The 24,803-nt window shown below is 44.1% G+C and overlaps 1 protein-coding gene across 1 annotated transcript in view; it reads left to right on the forward strand.

Annotated features, from left to right (window-relative positions):
- TTPA (alpha tocopherol transfer protein) overlaps positions 1-24,803 on the forward strand; it is a 66,126-nt gene that overhangs the window by 11,843 nt on the left and 29,480 nt on the right. Inside the window, exons 2-3 of the mRNA XM_075584032.1 lie at positions 17,749-17,902; positions 19,199-19,392. Of these exons, the coding sequence (XP_075440147.1) occupies positions 17,749-17,902; positions 19,199-19,392 (348 nt within the window). The remainder of the gene's footprint in view (positions 1-17,748; positions 17,903-19,198; positions 19,393-24,803) is intronic.

A 24,803-nucleotide genomic window follows, 5' to 3' on the forward strand; every position in this document is an offset into this window, starting at 1 on the left:
TATTTTGTTTTTGTGGGCTCCTTTGTAGGTGTCAGCTGCTGATTTTGTACAGATGGCAGTGGTAGTATGTCGTCAGGAACCTGCACAGCAATCTCTGCTACTTGACCGGTAACATTTGGGCCTGGTGAATGAATATCAGATGAATGTGGTGAAAACTGACCTGCATGAACAGATCCTGGCTGGGAGGTGTTGAATTGTGGTACATTAGTCATTCTCCAGTAATTAGCTTGTGTTTGCTGAACAACTAATGCTTCGAATGAGGTGTTGATTTTTTGCAACTGTTTAGGCACTTCAATGAAGACTCTGTGGAGATGTGCCAATTGTGATACTGTTTCTTCCTGCAGTCCAATCATCCTTTCCAGCACTGTCATCATGTCTGAATGGCGACGATTTTCTGCGTCCACTATTTTTCCCTCTGAAGCTACAATTGCATCGTATGTGGAAGTTGATGGACGATTTGGCGGTACAACAGTTTCTATTGGCACCTCTTCATGGTCACATGATTGTATTTCAGTCTCTTCTGTGGCGTCATCCTCATCATACTCATCATCCTCATCACCATGATGTTCTAAAAAGAAATGTACACATTATTAAATGGCATGTTAATGTATGCTGTGTTACTATGTAATTGTACTATGTCCTAAGTAACACCTAACATGTTAGCATACGTTTTATAACCTCATTAAAAACTACCTTGACTTACGAATAATGTTTGGACTCAGTATGAAATATGAATGAATGAAAAGTTGCTCTAAACTCAGAAGTCCTACATGATAATTAACATCACTAACACAATACATGTTGCCTTACACTTAATTTTCACTGACACTAAGTAATCCTATTTAAAGAAGATGTGCAAAACAAATAATGCACATGACAACATAACATATAGAAGAGCACATATTATATGGCCAGCAAATGATACACTCACCTTCTAGTAGTGTTGAGCTGGCTGACCCAGGTGAAGACACTTGTTCCATCTCAGGTGACACATGTCCTCCAGGGGCAACTATATATAACAATAACATAAGTTTTACATTTACATGTGTAAATATTGAACAAACACTTATTGTATGTTCTGTATTTATGATTAACTAACAACATCAGTTCCTTAACCGAAAATGTGTGTGAAAGTGAACATAAATAGTTGTAATAACACTGTACATGCCTGTGTACTTAGAATTTTTGAGTTCCCTAACATACAACATACTATGTTTCTGCAGTAATGCGTGAGGATAAATAGATTAAATGAGTACATAAAAATCATATGTTGTGTAGTGATATCAGTATCATAATGTACATAACTATCATGAGATGACCATTCACAATGGTTATCATGAAGGTGGTCATATTGCAAAAAGTGTTGTTTTTGGTAGAGGATATGTGTGGTACATTAATCGAAGATGTGGCACACCTGAATGTGGCTGTGACTCAACAAGACAACACATGCAGTGTGTGATAATGTGTCTTTGATAGTAGTTCAACTATAGATATGAGTGAACTAATGTGTGACGTACGCTTTGATAAGTAATGAGTTGTTGGGGCATTTAGTAGCTAGAGTTAAGCTTTCAAATGAGTGTGATTAACTTCAGTTGTGCTATTCAGGTTGTAAGAAAGGTATTCCCTTCCCCAAAAAGCCTAATCAGCCACACCTTTCAATGACTTGAAACAGGTGCAAATGGTGTGAACTAAGTTGACCGTGAAATGAGGCTGTAATTAGTGTGTGTGCTGAACCCCACCCCCTCTGTTGAAGTGTATGCTGTGATGAGATATTAATTGCAGCTGCTTTAACACAATGGTAGATGAGCTAAGTAGTCATCTGCAGTGTTTAAGTTATGAAAACAATGACATAACATATGCTACGTGTGCCTCATTATGCTGTCTGTATATGACATAAAGCAAAAATGGACCTTTTCATAAGCAACTATAGATGTGTTAGTGCCAGTGATGTTTGTAGGCCGTTACATGCAATTTCTTTGATGCATGCTTAAAATAGGCAGTAATGTCATGTTTGTCGGAGTAAAATCAATAAAATACACAATAACATGATACATATTTCTGTTCTGTACCTGTAGCTACTAATAATTTCTCATGAACATGTGTTACACGTGTACTACCCTGTTGTTCCCCATCTTCGCCCACCATCAATTGCTTCCACTGCAGCTATGCATTTTGGGAATTCACATGTAAATGAGCACGCAATGGCACGTGCTATATTAGTTACTGCTTTTAGTAGGACTACTACATATATGTCTATTTTGAGATATATATATACAGAATCAGACATATACATATATAGATGCAGGTATGCTTATATTGTGAAGACAGTATAAAAAGCAGTGTAACTATGCAAAATAACTGTAAGCAACGACACGCCTAGTACAGTAATATTTATCACCTGCTGGAAATTGTGACGGATAAATTCCAATGTCACGGTCACCAGCCAAGCCTTCCACGACGACGGTAAGTAATTTTGGCCGAAGCAGCTCCTCCAATGGAGTCAATATGAGACGTTGTGGTGTGGGCCCACCTCCAGTGCCAGTAGCATGCACGCGTTGGTCTTGTATTTTCTTTTTCAATTTGGACCTAATATCATCAAATCTTTTCCGACAATGATACTTGTCCCTGACACTATTCCCACAGGCATTGACACCAATGACTATTGTGTCCCACATTTCTTTTTTGCTTGCTGCACTTGTCCGCCCTTGAAAAACATATAAAAGATATGAGGTAAATGAATAATAATATAAGCACCAGTTTCCTACACTGCTAGCTGTTCCAAGTGATAGCAAACATGCTGTTTTATGTGTAATATGTGCAGCACATGAGCATTCACTACTAAACCTATACATGTAAGCAAGGTTGCATTCATATTGTATGCAGTTCTGGCAAATTGACCGCCTGTGTTTATTTGTCCTTGTAAGGCATGATAAAAAGCTGTGTTTCCACACTAATGAACATAGAAAGATATTGTGTACCCATATTTGCATATGAACAAAACTCAGATGACCTAGGATCACATGTATTTGAATAATAAATGTAAAGTTACACTTACCTACTAAATGTCCATATATACTGTCATAGTGCTCCAGAATGCCAGTGACAAGAGCCCTATTTTCCTGGTCATTGAAGCGAGGATTACGTGGCTTCTCCACACGTTTTTTCCGAGCAGGTTTAGGGTCAGAGCTTGGCTGGTGCTGACTGGACTCTCCTTCTTCCAATGGAAGAGCCTCCAAAAGCTGGCCACCAGCAAGCACGCCACCACCATCCACCCCATCAGCAACTGCGCCACCAGCAGCACTCCCAGCACCAGCACTCCCACTCCTAGCACCAGCACTCCCACTCCTAGCACCAGCACTCCCACTCCTAGCACCAGCACTCCCACTCCTAGCACCAGCACTCCCACTCACAGCAACAGCACTCCCACTCCCAACAACAGCACTCCCACTCCCAGCAACACCACTCGCAGCACCAGCACTCCCACTCCCAACAACAGCACTCCCACTCCCAGCAACACCACTCGGTGCACCAGCAACATCACTCCCCTGAACAGAACGTTCACTCCGACGCGTACTCCCACGAGTAGCACTCCCACTCCCACCAGCATCACTCTTCCCACGCTTTGCGGGCATACTTCCAGCACTCACAAAAAACAGACAATAAATGTACAGGCAATCACACGACCCACTTCCACATATAAAACAAGACAAAGATGTAAACAAAACAACAAAGGACAAAGCTCACCCAATACACAACAAGTCTCTCAGTCAATATGCAAATGTTCAATCGTCCAGCTCTGTGCGTCTCTCTCTCTCTCTCACTCCCAACAACACAGAGAATGATTAGCAGTACACGTTGCCTTTAAATATGGCGCGCAATCAAAAACATGCTTGTTTCGCCTGATTCAGCAAGATTTGTGATTGTGCAACCTAACAGCACCCCGCCACGCACGCCGATACACCTGTGTGTGATCGGCTCATCATCGTGAGAGTGGGCGGATTTGTTTTCTGGTTGATTTTGAATGTATTCGGCACTTACTGCATACGGAGAGGGAAAAACGCCAATAACATGACTAATCGATAAGCTTGCCGATTTCACATAATCGTCGCTTACTGCATGAGGCCCTAAGTCGCAGTCTATTGGACAGAAGTATAGGAGAAAAGACTGTCATGGTAGGGACTGCCTGCAGCTTTGCTTGTAGCGCGCTATGACTCGAGGTGCTGTCACCAAATGAAAAGAACAGACAAAAGGGACAAAACAGGAGCACAACAAAACGGATTGATGGGCAGGCAGGATACAAAAATAAGAAAGTGTATTAACTAAAAAACAATAACATGAATAGTCCTGACAGGTACTCTGACGCGTTTCGCGCGCAAGGCGCTTCGTCAAAGAGTAATCTGCCAGGAAAAGGACAATACAGAAATAGGTGAAAAACAGCTGTTACAAATCAATCAAAATGAAATGAATGAATGCAGCACTGTGTAATCCAATGGAGTCCTCAGATGGTTCTAACCAATCAATGTGCAGCATCAATGAACCATCTGAGGTGTCCTTTGGATTACACAGTGCTGCATTCATTCATTTAATTTTGATTGATTTGTAACAGCTGTTTTTCACCTATTTCTGTATTGTCCTTTTCCTGGCAGATTACTCTTTGAGAAAGCGCCCTGTGCGCGAAACGCGTCAGAGTACCTGCCAGGACTATTCATGTTATTGTTTTTTAGTTAATAAACTTTCTTATTTTTGTATCCTGCCTGCCCATCAATCCGTTTTGTTGTGCTCCTGTTTTGTCCCTTTTGGGACCTTCTCCGTCCTATGCGCATGTGCATGGATGCACGCTACACTGAAGATCACTTATCTACTCCTTATTCACTGTGCCGTGTTGACGGCGCAGATTACATCATTCAAGTGAAGCCGCGCAGTGATCAGCTGTTTCCTGGCGGTCCGTTCTCCATGACGTCGCACACATGGTGCTTGAGAGACGCCGACGGAGTTCAGACCGGAGAGACTGACGGACACGAGTCAGTCTATTGAAGAGGCTCAGATTCAACCGGCTATTCTCTTCATCAGCTGTTTCACAGCTCGGAGCTGTGAGTTCTACAGCGCTTCGTCTTCCTTCTCCCTCCCCCTCAGGACTGACCATGGGCAAACCGTGAGTAATCTACAGGCAATCATTGGTGCTATTGAGGTTAGCCAGTCGCCGTCTGTTTTCATTACATACTCTTATCGTTGGATGGGAGAAGGAGTTGTTATATGGACATATAATACATTATTTCATAGATTTTCATCATATCGGATTGGCACACAGCATATATACTTTTTTCATTTGAGCTCCGATATTTTTCTAGGGACTAACATTAGCCCCACGTACACATTTCTACCAAATGAAAAGAACCTGGAGGATCACCTAAAGCCTGTCCTGTTCCCCACAACATCGCGGAAGCTTATCTCTCCTGCACACACAGATAACCGGCACCACACGGACCTGTAGCCTAGGCATATAGTGGTGTTTCCCCCACCCTCCGGGAGATTTATCTATTACATGGTGTGGTGCATACCCGCTGGCTTACAGTAGATCTGAGTCTCCTGCGGTGTTGTGGAGGAGAACAGGACAGGCTTCTGGGGTAGGATCTGATACTCTCTCTCTCTCTCTGTGTCAGCGCCTCCATCTCTTGCAGGTTCCAGGGATGTGGAGACAATCCTTCTCCACACTCACTTCCACTCCCCCTGATAGATTTCAGTCTCAGGCAAGAGGATATATTTCAACAGGATCACTTTATTTATCCCTTTATTTGGTGCACTGGCAAATGTTACAGCATACATAGCTCACTTCTTGAGTCTTCACCCTCAGGATGTACCATGGACCTCCACTCCAAGGGCACACGAAGCAGTCCATGCTCTTCCCTTACTCCCTGTGGGAGTAAAGGGTATAGTCTCCCTCTACACTCCCCTAGGGGAAGGAGTATAAACTTGGCAGAGCCCTTCACAGTTGATAGGGTAGACGAGCCTCTCTCAAGGAGGTAGAGGCACTGACTAAATTTAGCAGTGCAGCTCCTTAAGTACAAGGGAAGTAGGTACTTCCAGTCCAGTGATTGGACACACACAGGCCTAGTCCCACCGCCTCCCCATGTCACTCAAGAAGCTACTGTGAGTGGGGAAAACCCGTGATAACCCCTGGCAGGCCTGCTATTACCAGGACTTACTGCCAGGGAGGGCAGACAAGTAGCCAACGAAACCAGCCTGGCTACATCTACATATACATATACTGTGACAGGACGGCCTCGCGGCAGGATCAGAAAGACACTAGATGCTGTGTAAAGCTTTAATTGTAGTGGTTTATTAACCACAAACAAAAAACATAATGGATACTGTCCCTTTAAATCATAGTAAAACATAGGAAATAAACACCTATTACCTTTAGGGAAAGCTAACTACACCATAGCTTTCGCCCTCACTAACTGCATGGCTAGCAAAGCTGGTTCCCAAGCCAAAACATACCCTGGCATATGGAACAAAGTAACACAGTCTCTGCACAGAACAATAAAGTGTTTTTGCTTATCTGTCAGTCCTTGTCTTTATCCTGTTTGTTATTCCCAGCTGGACCCGCAGGCCTGCTTCTTTCAGTCCTGCTTCTTTCAGTCCTAGGGTCCAATACAGCCAGACTCTCCACGGCTGGGAGAACTTTCACTTCCCCTCTCTTTGTAGAGTAAAGCAGTGTCTCTGTATAGCAGCTTCCTGTGTCTTTTAAAACACTTGATTCACTGAGAAGCCCAGCCCCTGATTGATCAGTTTTCAGCTGCTCCTCTTTCACTGAGGAGATTAACGCTCTGTGGACTGGCTGCAGCGTCTCTTAATTCACTGTTCCAGCCTACTGAGTCAGTGACTCTGTCACATATCCCTCCCCCCAGCGAAACATTGTCCTGTGAGCGGTCCGTGCACTATTCCCGTGCACCAGCCTCTTTGTCAGAGACATCTGACATCCATCTTTTCTTTTTCCTTGCTTCCAGTTGAATACTTTTTTCTTCAGGGCAAGTACTAGGCCTTCTGGGCCTACAGACTGGTACCTCACTACCTCTTTGTCTTGTGCAGTTTGAGTTTAAGGTTGAAGCTCCACTCTTGTTGTGTCCCTCCTTGCAAAGGATCCTGAGCATCCTGCTGTCTGTTAGCTCTCTCTGCCAGGACTTCACCACTCTGTGACCTTGATCTGCATATCCTGAAAATGCATATTTGTCCTTTTCCTCGTGCTCAGAGTCTCCCTGACCCCGTAGAAGAGCCTTGACCTCGGTCAGCTCATTGCGTACACTCGCCAGTGACTGTTTGGCCTTGTTCACTCTTGTGAAGACAGCAACTCTGTTTTAGCGGTCATGGCTTTTGGACCTTTCTCCATCAGTGTACCTTCAGTGTTGGGTTCCACACCATTTATCTTCAGTACTTTAACTTGCGCGGGATTCTTATTAACCCGAAGTGCACCCCATGACGCTTCTCTTTTACAGTCAGTAGACTCGTAGGCTTGGGCCTTTCTGTCTTGAGACCTTAACTTACTCCGTTGGGAGTGTCGCTGGACAATCAGTGAGGTCTTTCTCATCTTACGATCGCGGACACCCTTCCGTCCCATTCGCGACTGTCTCTTCACAGTGGCTGCCCTTATGGCAAGGAATCCACTTTGAGTCCCATGGGCTCTGTAGTATGACTGGATTTTTACTGTGCTACTCCATCGCAACTTGGCCTTCCCATTCCATGCCTTGTGGAAAGTAGACTGTAGTACTGCAATAGTATTGTAGTCACGCTTCCTGGAGCGTCTCAGTTGCTTTATCTCTACCGCCATCTTTTCCATGGACTGCTTCTGTGACCCAAGTGTCCGTCTTAGGGTTGTAACATCTTTCTCCAACTTCAGCTGAGAAATCTCCTGCTGGGCAGCATTAGAGTCCAACGTAGCGTCCCGCTCAGTCTTCAGAGCCTCGAGCTCCTCCCCCAGGTCACGCTTTTGTATCTCTGCCATCTCGCGGCCAGTACGCTCAGACTTCAGGTCCCTCCTCGGGTCTTAAGCTGTCCTTCTGTATTTCTTCTTTCACACAGTACAGCTGCTAGTTCAGCTTCTTTAGAGTGGCGATTCCTCCTAGTAGACTCAGAGCCAGGCTTAAATCTGTTTCCGTTTCTTTATACTGAACCTCCAGCTCCATCTGTAGCCATGCCCCCTCATTGGCTGTGTGGTCCTGTTGCTTGTGGATATCGGCCATCTCTGTTTCATGGTGCAATGTCAGGCAGGCTACCTGACGGACGGACACCTCCTCCCTCTCGGCGCGCTGTATCTCGCGCTCAGCCATCTGCACTTGTGACTCTGTCACAATACATACATACATATATATGGTTTTTTTTTTATAATCTTAAAAATCACATGAAAAAGTGTATTTAATATGTTATGATTTCAATCATATGAATTAAATAGAAATAGCTGTTAGTCCAGTTGCGAAAGTGCAGAATAAATGAGTAATTAAGTATTAGGTGATACCATTTTATTTGGACTAAGAACTAATATAATAGGACAAGCTTTCAATAGTTCTCTCTTCCTCAAGTCAGCAATACTAATTTACAAAATATTCCATGCATTTAACACTGATGTAAAATCTAAGGTAGAGCAGGACTGGCAGAAGGGATAATAAATAAACAGACAGAGCAATAAATGGACGAAAGGGACAGTGAGAAATAGGACCACCAAGCACTGTACAGAAGAGTAGAAGGGGATAAACTATAAAATTGAGAATCAGGGAGAATCATTACAGGCATACCCGGTTTAAGGACACTCACTTTAAGTACACTCGTGAGTAAGGACATATCGCTCAATAGGCAAACGACAGTTCACGCATGCGCCTGTCAGCACGTCCTGAACAGCAATACCAGCTCCCTACCTGTACCGAAGCTGTGCGCAAGCGGGGAGACTATAGAGTCTGTTACAAATCCGTTATTTAATCAGTTATGCACGTATATGACGATTGCAGTACAGTACATGCATCGATAAGTGGGAAAAGGAGTGCTTCACTTTAAGTACATTTTCACTTTACATACATGCTCCGGTCCCATTGCGTACGTTAATGCGGTGTATGCCTGTACAAACAATTATTACAGTCTGTAAGAAACCCCATATCAGCCGTAAGTCCTCTGGGTTTTTTTGGGGGGTGGGGAGGGGTGAAGGGGTTAACCAGGCCAATAATAAAGTTCTTGTGCCTGGCTGGTTACCACTAAAACTTGTTGGGGGTGAAGGGTTAATTGTTGGTCACCACAATGCCATGTTCCCCCTATACATCAACTGTAATGTCCCTGTTCTGCAGCTCAGAAACTAGCTGCAGTCCTATGAATGTATGTAGAATGTGCAAGCTGTGTTCGCAATACAAGGGGGAGCTTCTAATGCTGTGCCAAGCGTTAATTGAATAGGTGCGTCTGTGGTAATCGGCTCCATTGAAGCTCTGTATCACTTCCTAAACCGCAAAACCCACCGGGATAGTCTTAACCACAAACAAGTGGATAAGTGGTTTGTGGTCTAATTGAAGTGGCAGAATGAAAATGTATCCTGTGGTCTCGTTAACCAATTAAGGTCAAGTGGTGGAGTGCTTCTGTGGTTACCGATTCTGGCAAGCAGTGATACATTGTATGCCATAACCGCAAACCACATCACAGAGCCTATTGAATTAAGTAGCTAACTTTTGTTAGGAAGGAGCTAGCACTCTAATTTTTGGAATACAGATAGTTGAGAATGTAACATTCACATACATGTTTTTTTATATCACCCACACATACAGAAAGTACATATCAAAATACAATGTGTTTCAGGTATGTTTTAAAATGTAGAGACAGGAACCCTTTCCTGCCAGTCCGGCAATGAATCCATTAGCATGTCAATGTGTTAAGGGTGGATGAGCTGAGGGATTTTTCATCTCCGTACTTCAATAGGCATTCTGCTGAGTTGGTGCTCCAGTGTCTAGAGAAGTCCGGAGTTGAAAAGCCTCAGCGACCCTAGGTGTTAGGGTGGCCGGATTATTGCAAAGTACCAATATTGATGCGAAGTATGGGCTATCAACATTTGGTAGCCAAACCCCAGACTTATTGTCGCCAGGTAAGGGGTTGGGCCCGGTATGCTAAGCAGCTTGGGTGTCAAGTTAGCACATGCTCGTAGCAAACCAGGAAGCAACTTCTGCCCTTTTTGTGAGCTACTGGCAAGTCTGGGATAGGTGGGAAAAGTTGTTCTCATGGGAGAATTGGCTGGGTATGTCAGAGATAGGACCCGTAACCCAATAAAAATGCCTGCAGCCCAGTCCTAGTTAGATTCATCTGAGATTCACCAAGATCCTTCCAAGTTACAGCGTCAGCGGTTCCGGAGTGTGAGGGGTTAAAAACATTGTAACCAAGGATTGCACCCACCTTCCATAATTCGTTTGAACTCAGGATTCCCGAACGAATCCTGTAAGGACTTAACGAAAAGATTTCCTCCGGCGGAGATACAGGGGTGGCAACTTGCGCCCCTAGCCAAGGATTGTCGCACGGCTCAAATCGTGCACCCATTCGCATGCGTGCAGGGGTGCCCAGAGACTTTGTTTTCAAGTCATTCGTTCCGTGGACATTTTATTTCGTTTCCCCATCCCAGTAAGTATTTATCAAGTGTAATTGTGAAGAATTGTGTGTTCGTCTGAAAAGGAAATAAATTACAATTTATTTAGTCCTCCTTGTTGTGCTCAATTCAGAATCCCGGTATTAATGTATTGATAAGACTTGGTCTCCGGTGACAGGGGGTTCTTGTCAGAGCATGATAATTTTGAGTTTTGTTTTGGATTGTTAAGTAATTTATGGAATGATCTGGCTGTGAGACGTCCCACTGGGGCGCAGCATCTTCCTTTATGTTGTGTTACTGTGCATTAATATCACATTAAAAAAGTTATGCTGGGTAAAAAAGTTTAATATAAAGTTTGTTATAAAAGTAGCAGTGTTAAAGGAATACTGTAGAATGACCATGAACAAAGTTGCATGTTTAATATGTTAATTGTAACTGATTTTTCTTCTAAATTGACAGGTATAAGCATTTTAAAATATATTTGAAAACGTTTAATATTTCCATTGTAATCATATCTGTTGGTGATATGACTGTTATCCAAGCTCTGTTCTTTTTTTGCATAGTAAATGAAGCCATAATTTGTGAAATAGTCCATAAGTAGCTTATAGGCTTAAATCCTGTGTTCCTGGAGAAATGCAAAGCATATTTATTTTCCCATAGTTGAATCTTTTGGAGGAAGTCATATCAAATAAGCTTTATTGGCCTGACTAAAGAACATTTCAGTATTGCCAAAGCGTGAATAATAGGGGATGGGGTACAATGATTACACGGTACATGAATTATAGGGGGTAGGGTATAATGATTTGCACGGTACATGGGTAACAGTTACACACAGAGATGTGGGGGTTAGTGGGCGTCTCTCAGCCTGTGGCAGGTGTGCAGCCAGTTCTGCTGTGGTTTCAACTTCTCCCAAGGAGGATTTTTTGGTTCTCTTCTATATTACTAAAGTTCTGGATAAGAGCTGTGAGTTTCTCCAGGTGGGCACTCCTCACTTCAGAGTATTGTGTGCAGCGCAGCAGGAAGTGTGTTTCATCTTCTACCTCTCCTAGCTCACATCACTGGCACAGTCTCATCTCCAGAGGCTTCCAGTTCTGCCTGTGTCTGCCTGTCAGTCACACTGATAAGTGTTTTTCAATATTGAGAATTTTGCTAAGACATTCTTGTTACTGATTGTCTGGTGCCATGTTGACCACGTTTGGAAATCTAGTAGACCAGGGGTCTGCGATTTTCTGGGGGGAGTGCTGGTCCCGCGCTCTCCCCCAGGTATTTAAATTAAATGCCAAGGGACCGCGCGAGGCCTCTATAACACACTTCACTTCCAGTGACGCTTCGTCATAGTAACCCAGTGTCAAATGACGCCGTGGTGTCACGTGATGTCACGTTACCATGGCAACGTGATGTCACATGACCCTGCACGTCATTTGAAGCGACTGGGCGCCGAGAAGAGCAGGCAGGGGTGTGCACGGGGAAAAGTTTGCACACCTCTGTTAGACGATAGAAGTGAAACCACAACTGTAGTTTTAGGGGCTTAGGATAGTATAGCGAGTTACATTGTTGCTTTTATTGTATCCACACACTTACGTTTGATAATATTTGCAATCAGACTTAACAAATAGATTGCAAAAAACCTATACACTTACAAATCCCAGGCGCCTATCTGTGCTGTATATGCCAAATGCACGTTAGAGGGGGAGGGTGTCTCGCAGAACTGTCAGACACTCCATTTCCCTCTCTTCTGGCCACACTTCTGCCTGTGTCAGAGCAACAGGAAGAGTTAGGCGGAGGCCATGTTAGGCACGCACGCACGTCACGTGCGCCTGCCACAGAAGCAATTTGTGGCCTAGGGGGAGACGTGATGGGGAGGCTTGTCGGGGGCCTGCCCATGATGTCATCATGAGCAGTTTGCCCTCTGGCTGAACCGCGCTCGTGACCCAGCTGTCGTGCGACAAAATCAAAAGATTGTGCCTGCTCGGCAATCGCGTGCACGACCGCACACTCTATGGCCTGCCTCATAGAGGCACATAGTGCCCGGCCATGCTGCGTGCCTGGTTGCGCTAAACATAGGCGAGGCCTTAGGCTGAGTTTATAGTGGAGAGTGGCCGTGCTCTCCAGCGCTGATGCTCACCTCTCGCTTACCAAGCGGCTGCTTTTCATGTTCTTGCCCCTCAGACAGAGCGTGTGCTCTGGTAGGCAGGGCTTGTGGGTCGGGAGACGGGACAGGGATCTGTGTGATGGATATATATATATATATCCAAAATATATATAAAATATATATATAATTTAATATATATCCCCTATATCCATGGATATAATATATATATATATATGGACCCCAAATTAAAAAATAATAATAATTTCAATTTTTTTTACACACTCACTGCACACACAGCACCAGCACACAGCACTCTCACAGTACACTGCACACACACACACTCACTGCATACACTCACAGCACACACAGCACCAGCACACACACAGCCACACTCTCTCGATCTGGGCTGTGTTAGGGAAATACTAAGTGCTGGTTTTTGAATGTATTTATTGGGTAAGGATCAGTCAGATAAATCGGTCTGCACTTATATATAGAGAAGCCTCAGACTTGCCTAGTCTCCGGATTTTTTCCTCTATCATACTGTATATATAAATATACATATTAATTCTTTAGGGTTTCCTTGTATTTTTGCCCTATAGGTCTGAATCCTGTTGCTGTAATTAACTCCTCTGCTGGGAGGCTGTATCGTGCACCCTGTCCTATGAAAGACTTTTTCATGCCCTCCTTGAATGTCCCCCCGAACTCCAGTGTCACAGCGTCCCCCCTCTGTCCTGTATCTTAAAGCAATGTTTTGTGGTTACAGACTTTGCTGCAAAAGGGTGAGATGTGGGTGAGGGTGTACCCGGGGATCAGGCCATTATTCTCGCACTGACTCAAACCCAAACTCTGTGACACTGACACACACACATTGTGGCACTGAAACAAATTCACACTGACATACGCCCATTGTAACACTGACCCAAGTACTGTGAACTTGACACTGACACAAACACAGTGACACTAGCACACTGTGACGCTGGTACACGGACACTGACACAAACACAGTGACATTAGCACACTGTGACGCTGGTACACGGACACTGACACAAACACAGTGACATTAGCACACTGTGATGCTGGTACACGGACACTGACACAAACAGTGACACACCACCCCGCTCCCACCACTGCTCTGCTCGCTTCACCCGCTGCCCCCCCCACACCTCCATCACCCGCCCCGGGCAGGCAGGCAGCCACGGAACCAGGGCAGAGGGGGGACACACTGTTTACCCGCTTCCCCCCCTCTATCTCCCGCCCCGAGCAGGCAGCCACGGAAATCGGGGCAGAGGGGGGACACCTCCCTCCTCCCCTCTCCTCCCAATCGGGTGCGCGGCGGCCTTTTTTTGTTTTTTAAATTTTTTTTAATTAGCGCGACCGCGGAGGGAACGGGGAGCGGAGGGAACAATGGCCACTCTCGGGGCTAAGCTCATTTCTGAGCTGTGCTCTGATTGGAGGCTGTGCGGTCACGTGACCGCACCTCCTCTCCAGCAAGCGCTGAAACACAGATTTGCCTGTAGCCAAAAGCTGAGCGAGGTTCCGCACGCGTGAGCACGCAAGCGGAAGCTTTCACTCAGAATGGCACCATAATATATAATGGGTCTCAGATTATATGCTAAGCGCGCCTCAGCGCGGATCAGCAAGCACTACGACACTATAAACACAGCCTAAGGGTGGGAGGTGGGGAGAGACTGGCAGCTCCGTGAGAGACAGTGTGCAGCAGCTGCAACTAACATACAGATCTTCTCTCTCTTGATGGGCAAGGACACAACCCCTGCAGCTCAATTTCTATGTCCCCCTGGGACTCCTCTTATCCTATAGCCCCACCCTGAGGCTACATCTTAACCCCACCTCCTCCCTGGAACTACATTTTAATCCATTTTAACCCTGTCACTGTGCCTCTCTCACCGTTTGTGTCACTGTCTTACCACCAAGAAACTCCCCCCCCCCCCCGCTCAACAAATCCCCATAACATCCCCTGCCCTCTCCCCCCACAACACCCCTCTCCTCTTAATCAACAAACACCCCCTGCTCAACAAATTCCTTAAACACACCTCCCACCCCATTTTTGTCCCAACATCTTACATAGATACTACGCAATTAGAAGTAGTTGGTGTCCCTTGAATTGCAGGGGTCATCTCTCATCCTTTGTATTTCCTTTTTGGTTATTTTATTACATCTCATTCATGATATCCCCTTCTTTTAAATGAACACCTTCAGTTCCGGTCATCTCAGCTTGTGATATCCATGAAACCCAGCGGAAGTGTCGATTTTACATTTTAATTCATTCTATATCTGCAGAAGCGGCTGATCGAGCTATTTTTGGCCGAATTTCTTCATTGATTTCAAAATGTCTCATTAGATGGGTGTTGCTTTTAACAGAATAAATCCTAGCTCTATACTTTTGGTATTTATCAAGATATTTCAGGGTCCAATTTTCAGTTGAATTCAATGTAGAACATTTCCACCAACATCACCACCCAGTGTCAACATTCGCACTCCCACATATAGTGTGACTTCTTTCTCACTACATTACACACAGTGACATTTTTTGACATAACTTCTTTGTTAGTTACATTGTGTTTCAACAGATTGTAAGCCACCTCTTGGCTAATGGAGTTTTTAGTTTTATACTTCACATTATGAGTAAGGAAGTAAACTGACCTCTGTTTTACTTTTTTATATTTATTGAAGCCAATCCAACTAATGTTTTTCTCCACTGCCCAAACAAAATACTGCTCTGCTTTTTTAAACTTACTATAGTATCTCAGGAACAGAACACAAAATGCTGCTATAAAGAGGCAGTCCCGGATAGCCAGGACTAGAAAATTCTGTGGTTGTGCACTAACCTGACACCATTTCTACTAACCAAGCAATATGACTTTTCTTAACTCACAAAAATAATTTAAAATAAAACAAATCTGTATAATATTACGTGATGTCCTGTTATAGGAGCACTCACGATACTGTAGATTACTTTGCTACGGATGCACGACGAGCATTATCCTCATGCCAAGGTCGATCCGCATAATCCAAAAATCACAAAGTGATGAATTCACTCCAGTGGCCTCAATACAGAAAAAGCAATTTATTAGTTAAAGATGATCAAAGTTTCCGTCCACGATGTAAGAGGTCCTAGATTGTACCAAAACATTGATCATTTTTTACTAATAGCTTTTTTTGTATTGAGATCACTGGAGTGCCTTATCTCTTTGTGAGATATAATATTATATGATTACATTTAATACTGAAGTATTTCCCTCCTTGAGTGATGTGGAAGGTGCTTCTCTAAATACTTATTATGGAAGTTTGGAGGGAGAAAGAAGTTGGATTGGGTAATGGGGGGGACAGAGAGAATTGGTGGGCAGAGGAAGTAGATGGAGTGGTGAAAAGGGGAAGACCAAGAATTTGATGAGGAAGGAAATGGTCTATATAAGTGGGGACAGAGGATAGGGGAAAGATGGGAGGTGAGGAGAAGGTGGAGATAGGAAATAGAGTTGAGTTGTACGTTGGAGAAATGAGGGATTGGACAATATGGAAACATGACTTGCCCTCTCCTCTTAACTAGATCTGTGAATGGCAAATTTTCCTTACAAAATAGTTCTGCGGTTTTCTCTTAAATTTATTGTTCTCACAAAATTTTAGCATATATGGTCATATGACGTTGCACATTGACTTTTAATACTTGGCACATTTCTTTTGGAAAGCTTGCTGTTTTTGCAAAAGGTTGTCATAAAGAAACTGATTTACACATCTCTACTCTTTGTCTACTTTACGCTGAGGCCGAGAGAGGGGATGAGAGAGTGAGCATAGGAGGTAGAAGTGCAGAATGGGGCAAAGCAGAGAGGAAGAATACATTGCTCACCCGCTCCTTATCAGCCCGATTCACCATGTACAGCTGTTCGCTCTCCCTCACTCCTTTCCACCTCATTCTGTTATGGATAAGTACACATGTAGCAAGACTTACTGTCCTCGGGCTGCAATTTCCACTGCTCCAGTATGGCCGCACTGCGGCTATAGCTCTCATGGCCCAAGGATAGTAAGCGGCCCAGGAGGATTAACTCTGCGGGGTTCCATGCTTGTGAATGGGACCCCACAGTGTTAGCCCAAAAGGATTATCTGCAGGGAGCACAATACAGATAGTCATCTTCCATATGAGCTGGGCAGCCGTCTGCAGCCGTGTCGCTGTTTCTCTACCCAGATCCATGTCTCTGCAGCGCTGTATGATGCAGGGCAGTAATTCCTCCCCCTGGCTGACATAGATGCCATTATATGGAGCCCTGCATCATGAACGGGAGGCTACATGCCGTATTTGGACATCTATATCATCAAGGGGCTGGACAGTGTAGATGCCATATAAGGGCATATAAGGGAAGGAATTACAGCCCTGCATCTTAGGCTAGGTCCCCGGTGCCTGCTGCAGCGCACGCTATGGTGTGAGCTGCGGGGATAAGAACCGCCCCCCCCATGAGGCCATGCCCCCTACCTGCCTTGGCCACCGCGTTGCGTGACCAGATTTCTCTGAAGACAGGAAATCTGTGTTCAGGACTTGCTACGGAGCGCTGGCCACGCCCCCGGCGGTTCAGCCAATGAGGGTGAACCTGCCGGGTGACGTCAAGGCCGCACGCCTCGCCCCCCCCCATCTTTTCCCCCTGCAGCTCACCGCAGACCGGGGATCACAGCTGCACGCGCCGCTAGCCTGGCAGGCGTGTGTCCAGCGCCGACACCGGCGCCTCGGCCTTACCAGCGCTGCGGAGACACGGATCCAGGTAGAAAGGCAGGGACACGGCTGCAGACGGTTAATCTGGAAAGTGATTATTGCTATTCTCTCTCCCATTCAAGTGAAGGATTAACACTGCGGGGGTCCCCTTCAAAAGCATGGACCCCGTAGTGTTAATCCTTCCGGGCCGCAAACCTTGCTGTCCTTGCGGTTGCCGAGGGGTCATGTTCGGGCTGCAGGTTTTTGCATTTTTCTCCGTGGCCCCGTGGACAGTAAGTCTTGCTACATCTGTATGTGAAACGGTACCTTTTAACACATGCCTTTTCATTTCATTCTTAGCTACTGAAAAACTATCATAAATGGAGGGAAGAATGTCCAGAGATAAGTGCCGACCTGCGCCCATCTCCTATCCTCAATCTCTTCCTTGCTGGCTACCATGGAGTCCTGAGGTCAAGGGACGCTTTTGGAAGCAAAGTTCTGATTTACAGGATCGGTAAGGAGAATATGACATTGTTAAAGCAGCAGGCCCGCCAACATTTGTACTTTTTTTTTTGTTTAAATATATTATTGGAAGCATGGGGTCTGAGAGCTGAACTGCGCTTACACACCAGTAAAGCTAGCACTGGTACTTCCTGGTATTTAAATCCCCATGTCACTTTGGCCAATAGGAAGACACGATGGATATAAACCAGATGTGGGAAACGCCAGTCTTCAAGAGCCATCAACGGGTCGGGTTTTCAGGATATCTTGCTTCAGCACAGGTGGCTCAGTCTTCGATGTGAGTCACCTGTGCTGAAGCAGGGATATCCTGAAAACCTGACCCGTTGATGGCCCTTGAGGACTGGAGTTTCCCTACCCTGGTTTAAACTGCCATTTTGTTTCCCCTGGAGGGGGCCGCAACGGGCTACCTTCACCAGTAAGTATCTCTAGAACTAGTGGGTACCTGGAGCTATAAATAATCCTCCCTTGGTTTACAGCTTGATCCTAAATGTCACACTGTGTAAACATACTCTCTTGTAATGTTTTAAAACTGATGAGTGGTTATTGTGTTAGTTTGAATTAAAGTAATAATTTGTACAGGTATTCATTTCCCTAGTGTGCAGTGTCGGAGGGGCTAGTAACATATTAAGCTAAAGTGTACGTTGGCCTGAAGGATGTACAAAGAACACTGTAATACTACAGATGTAGCAAGACTTACTCGGTGCCGCATTTTGGAGCAGCTAGGGGGGTTCCGGTATCTCAGCGCTGCTGTTTAAATGTTACATGGTCCATGACACAGGAGATTTAAATTTGAAGGAGATACCGGCACCCCCTACGGAGGTCAAAACCTTGGGAAGCAGAGGGTCCCTGGACCTGAAATTATGGCGGTTCAACTCTGGAGAACCCCTGCTTCAAACCTATGTCCAAAAATAATAACAACAAGCGAGTGTGCGCTGCTCATCTGAGTGGTGAGCAGCGGTATATCTGTCACCAGCTCATGGCCCATCAAGCTAAGGATTACTCCTGCGGAGTCCCATTCAAAAGGTATGGACCCTGCAGCATTAATCCTTCCAGACTGCAAATGTTACTGTCCTTGTGGCCGTGATCGGGACGCTGATGACCGCGTTTTCTCCGTGGCCATAACGACAGTAAGTCTTGCTACATCTGTGTGTGGCAGTAACTAACTACATTAGGCGGCATAATTAGTAGCATGTTTATTTTGATGGGTTTTTTTTAAGAATGTGTGCACATGAAATACATACATATTCTGTATATGAAATAAAATGAAACTGAACCCATTTGTTTTTAGCACAATGGGACCCAAAGCATTTCACAGCATATGACGTATTTCGAGTGAGTCTAATAACCTCAGAGCTTATAGTGAAGGATGCAGAGACACAGAAGAATGGGGTAAAGGCTATATTCGATCTACAGGGGTGGCGACTTGTTCATGCATTTCAAATCACCCCAACAATTGCCAAGAGGATTGCTGCAGTTATGACCGTAGGTTGGAGACTTTTTTTTTCTGTAATTGTCTGTTTCTGGATATTATTTATTGATGTCATCAGTTTTTATCATTGGTGTGGCAGTTTGCACTCACGTTTTTGGTGAAGGCAGATGCTTGTCCCATAACATAAGGATATGTACATAGTGACCAGGGGGATCCTGATGACCAAAATAAGACAGCACACTGCAATTGTAGAAAAAAGATGTGTATTAAGAACACCCGGCAGCCAACGTTTCGGTCCTCGTAGAGGGACCTTCCTCAGGGCAGTGCACAAGTGACTGGTCTTAACACCCATATATACCCACACCCCCACATGCAAAAACACCTGAAACAAATAAAAACATGCAAATCACTGTCCCAGGTACAGCCCATAGACCAATACAAAGCACTGATACTCGTATGCAATAATGGACTCACCTAATGCTGTGTTCGTCATCAGTGGTGGTCTGTGTATGCATCAGCAGGGCGAGCATGCCTGATAGTGCGTCACCTAACTACCAGAACGCGTTCATGGCAACCCAGAAGGAGCGCGCATACCAGCCGTGACTGCGCCCGTGTAGACGCTAGCATTCCTGAAGTGGCATCTCAGGCAGCTGCTCGCAGTGTGCCGCACATGCGCAACCGCGCATAGCAACCAGACCACGTCTATAGTAACATGGAGGATGCGCGCGCAGCCTAAGCACGATCACTGTAGCATGGACCTGCACGCTGGCAATAATAAATATATATATATTAATAACTCCATGCATAGACACTAAGGCAACATGACATCACCATAAACTATTGCATGTTTATATGGCCAATCTTAGATAGGCTGTGCAATATTAATTTACAGATCCTATCTAACACAACCAGCACCGATGGCATAATGATCACAGTATAAACCAACATAAAAAAACTACATAAAAGTGCCTAACCTGGGACTAAAGTGATACATCAAAAAACCAAAGTGCAAAAAAACGTGAATAAAAACAAACAGGGAAAAGGAACATAGAAGAAATGCGACATTGCAGCAAAAGGATATTTTTACAAAAAGTAGCTAAGGTTCAAGTCCTCATTTAATCCAAAAGGAGACATGGTTCTCAATTCGTAAATCAATCTCGCCTCCTGTTGCAAAAGCAGTTTATTCCTATCCCCTCCACGCGGTGGTGGCTGTATTTGGAGGATAGGCATACATCGCATAGTCGCCAGGGAATGTCTCATTTGTTTAAAATGCCTTGCGACAGGCAGATATTTGAGTTCTGTGCTATCATCAGCATTCAAAAGTGCCTTTCGAATGGTGGAGCGATGTATCGCGATCCGTTCCTTTAACATGCGTGAGGTCTTTCCAATGTAAAGGAGACCGCAGGGGCATTTAAAAATAACTGATAGTATACCGCTCACCTGATAGCAAATATTGTAGCCGGTGCAAAGGGATAGTACTGGCAATGCAAGTAGATAGGAGGCAAAACAAAAGGTCTCCCGCAGATCCCTTTTACCACTGCACAGACAGGCTAGTATATAGAATAGCAAGGATATAGTGCTCCTTGATATAGATCAGAATAGGCTGTAGGGGAGACCCTGGTTACCGCACCCAGTTCTAGGAGTGAACAATTACCTAAAACGGCCAAATATTTATTTATTTATTTATTTATAAAATATTTTACCAGGAAGTAATACATTGAGAGTTACCTCTCGTTTTCAAGTATGTCCTGGGCACAGAGTAAAACAAATAATACATGGTTACAAATACAGTTACATAAATGAACAAGGTATACATTATATACAAGACATTGCGTGCACAGTTAAAGAAAATGTATATTATGAGCGTATGAAACAGTTACAGACCAGATTAAAGTGTGAGACAGCCTTAGATTTGAAATAACTTAAGCTGGTGGTGGATATGAGAGTCTCTGGTAGGTTGTTCCAGTTTTGGGGTGCACGGAAGGAGAAGGAGGAACGTCCGGATACTTTGTTGAGCCTTGGGACCATGAATAGTCTTTTGGAGTCAGATCTCAGGTGATAGGTGCTGCGTGTGGTAGGGGTGAGGAGCTTGTTCAGGTAGCTGGGTAGCTTGCCCAGAAAGTATTTGAGGGTGAGACAGGAAAGGTGAACAATAAACTTTTTTTTAACATCTATACATACAAAACAATACAACGACGCAAGATCAGTAGGTAATAAAAACATCTAAAACTCAGGTATGGGTGTATACAGGAGGCGAAATGGTAGGTATATAGTGATAAATCTAGTTCTAAAATAGAACCCTCCTGATAAGCTGCTATGTATAGATGTTAAATAAAAGTATAATTGTTCACTCCTAGAACTGGGTGCGGTTACCAGGGTCTCCCCTACAGCCTATTCTGATCTATATCAAGGAGCACTATATCCTTGCTATTCTATATACTAGGTAGGAACAATAGGGGAGCCCCTGCTGCGGCCACAATGAAATAGGACTGTGAACGGTGCAATGGGTGTGTATACAGTAATAGAGGTTTGAGAGAGAGAACCCAATGTTGCACTCAAGTTCACACTCTGGTGATTTATGAATGAATTAAAACATAAACTTTATTAAGAACAATAGTTAAAATAATGGGTATTAAAACGACGTACTGCAGGTAGGTGGATCAGTAATACTGACAGCCGTATAGGCTCAGGATCAAAAGTGGTGGTGTGTGTTTGGGATATCCAAATTGCACACACCTGACGAGACAAACACAGAAATCCTAATGTGGACCTGTGTATAAGGAATACTATAGGGTGTGTTCAGGTAGATACTACAACTTCTAGTCACCTATGGCAGGGTCTGCATAAACCAATGTAGAGATAGGTAATATGACCAGTAGTGACTAATATATATAAAAACAAATAAACTATACATACCAGTAAAGTGTGTAATCAGCTGAAACTCCTTGAATGAATGAGAGTGTACCTTACACGGTGTCGACCTACTGATCTTGCGTCGTATTGTTTTGTATGTATAGATGTTAAAAAAAAGTTTATTGTTCACCTTTCCTGTCTCACCCTCAAATACTTTCTGGGCAAGCTACCCAGCTAACGAAACAACAAAGAGTGGGGAGTGATCACAGGACCATACTAATTGAATGAAGTATTTATATTCATAGGTGAGGTAATCAAAAGGTGGGTGCAAACTGTGAACTAAAAGTGAATCAGAAAAGGGGAAGGGGAAACACAAAATGAATGTGCCCCCAAAAGAATTCACTTAAATGCACACCACCCAAGTGTAAAAATTAACTTTTAATAAATCCTTAAAACATATATTACCAAAGTAACGTGTGATGTGAATTAAAAATGTATTAAATCATAGCTATCAAGCAATCGTGTCGTAAGTTATTCATACTATCCCAGTACCAGTTGATAGGATGGGATGTTAAAGACAGGGAATGCTATGAGTAGGGTATTAACCCCTCTGGGGCAACGATGAGACCAATTGTAGAGTTGTGTATAAATATATTCAAGTAGGTGGCCACAGGATTTAATATCCTATTACTGCTAAATATAGCTCCCTTGCACATTAACATAGAGATTAGTCTGAACAATAACGCTGGCATGTTATAGTATAATAGCTGTATTACCCTCAAATACTTTCTGGGCAAGCTACCCAGCTACCTGAACAAGCTCCTCACCCCTACCACACGCAGCACCTATCACCTGAGATCTGACTCCAAAAGACTATTCATGGTCCCAAGGCTCAACAAAGTATCCGGACGTTCCTCCTTCTCCTTCTGTGCACCCCAAAACTGGAACAACCTACCAGAGACTCTCATATCCACCACCAGCTTAAGTTATTTCAAATCTAAGGCTGTCTCACACTTTAATCTGGTCTGTAACTGTTTCATACGCTCATAATATACATTTTCTTTAACTGTGCACGCAATGTCTTGTATATAATGTATACCTTGTTCATTTATGTAACTGTACTTGTAACCATGTATTATTTGTTTTACTCTGTGCCCAGGACATACTTGAAAACGAGAGGTAACTCTCAATGTATTACTTCCTGGTAAAATATTTTATAAATAAATAAATAAATAAATATTTGGCCGTTTTAGGTAATTGTTCACTCCTAGAACTGGGTGCGGTTACCAGGGTCTCCCCTACAGCCTATTCTGATCTATATCAAGGAGCACTATATCCTTGCTATTCTATATACTAGCCTGTGTGCAGTGGTAAAAGGGTTCTGCGGGAGACCTTTTGTTTTGCCTCCTATCTACTTGCATTGCCAGTACTATCCCTTTGCACCGGCTACAATATTTGCTATCAGGCGAGCGGTATACTATCAGTTATTTTTAAATGCCCCTGCGGTCTCCTTTACATTGGAAAGACCTCACGCATGTTAAAGGAACGGATCGCGATACATCGCTCCACCATTCGAAAGGCACTTTTGAATGCTGATGATAGCACAGAACTCAAATATCTGCCTGTCGCAAGGCATTTTAAACAAATGAGACATTCCCTGGCGACTATGCGATGTATGCCTATCCTCCAAATACAGCCACCACCGCGTGGAGGGGATAGGAATAAACTGCTTTTGCAACAGGAGGCGAGATTGATTTACGAATTGAGAACCATGTCTCCTTTTGGATTAAATGAGGACTTGAAATTTAGCTGTTTTTTGTAAAAATATCCTTTTGCTGCAATGTCGCATTTCTTCTATGTTCCCTTTCCCTGTTTGTTTTTTTGCACTTTGGTTTTTTGATGTATCACTTTAGTCCCAAGTTAGGCACTTTTATGTAGTTTTTTTATGTTGGTTTATACTGTGATCATTATGCCATCGGTGCTGGTTGTGTTAGATAGGATCTGTAAATTAATATTGCACAGCCTATCTGAGATTGGCCATATACACATGCAATAGTTTATGGTGATGTCATGTTGCCTTAGTGTCTATGCATGGAGTGATTCATATATATATATATATATATTTATTATTGCCAGCGTGCAGGTCCATGCTGTAGTGATCGTGCTTAGGCTGCGCGCGCATCCTCCTTCATGTTACTATAGACGCTGTCGGGTTGCTATGCCTGGTTGCGCATGTGCGGCACACCGCGAGCAGCTGCCTGAGATGCCACTTCAGGAATGCTAGCGTCTACACGGGCGTGGTCACGGCTGGTATGCACGCTCCTTTTGGGTTGCCATGAACGCGTTCTGGTAGTTAGGTGACGCACTATAAGGCATGCTTGCCCAGCTGATGCATACACAAACCACCACTGATGACGAACACAGTATTAGGTGAGTCTGTTTAAAATCCAACCGGTCACTTTCACAGGCCCTTAAAAAGTGGACGTGTCCGCGTAAAACCGAACAGCGACGATCATTAGTCCCATCGTATGTAGGGCTACACCAATAAGATGTAGTCCCACTTGGTCATTTAAAGGAGCAATCCATGCAATATCCTACATGTGTGTTTTTT

The sequence above is a fragment of the Ascaphus truei genome, chromosome 2 (genome assembly GCF_040206685.1).
Source record: "Ascaphus truei isolate aAscTru1 chromosome 2, aAscTru1.hap1, whole genome shotgun sequence".
Classification (NCBI taxonomy): Eukaryota; Metazoa; Chordata; class Amphibia; order Anura; family Ascaphidae; genus Ascaphus; species Ascaphus truei.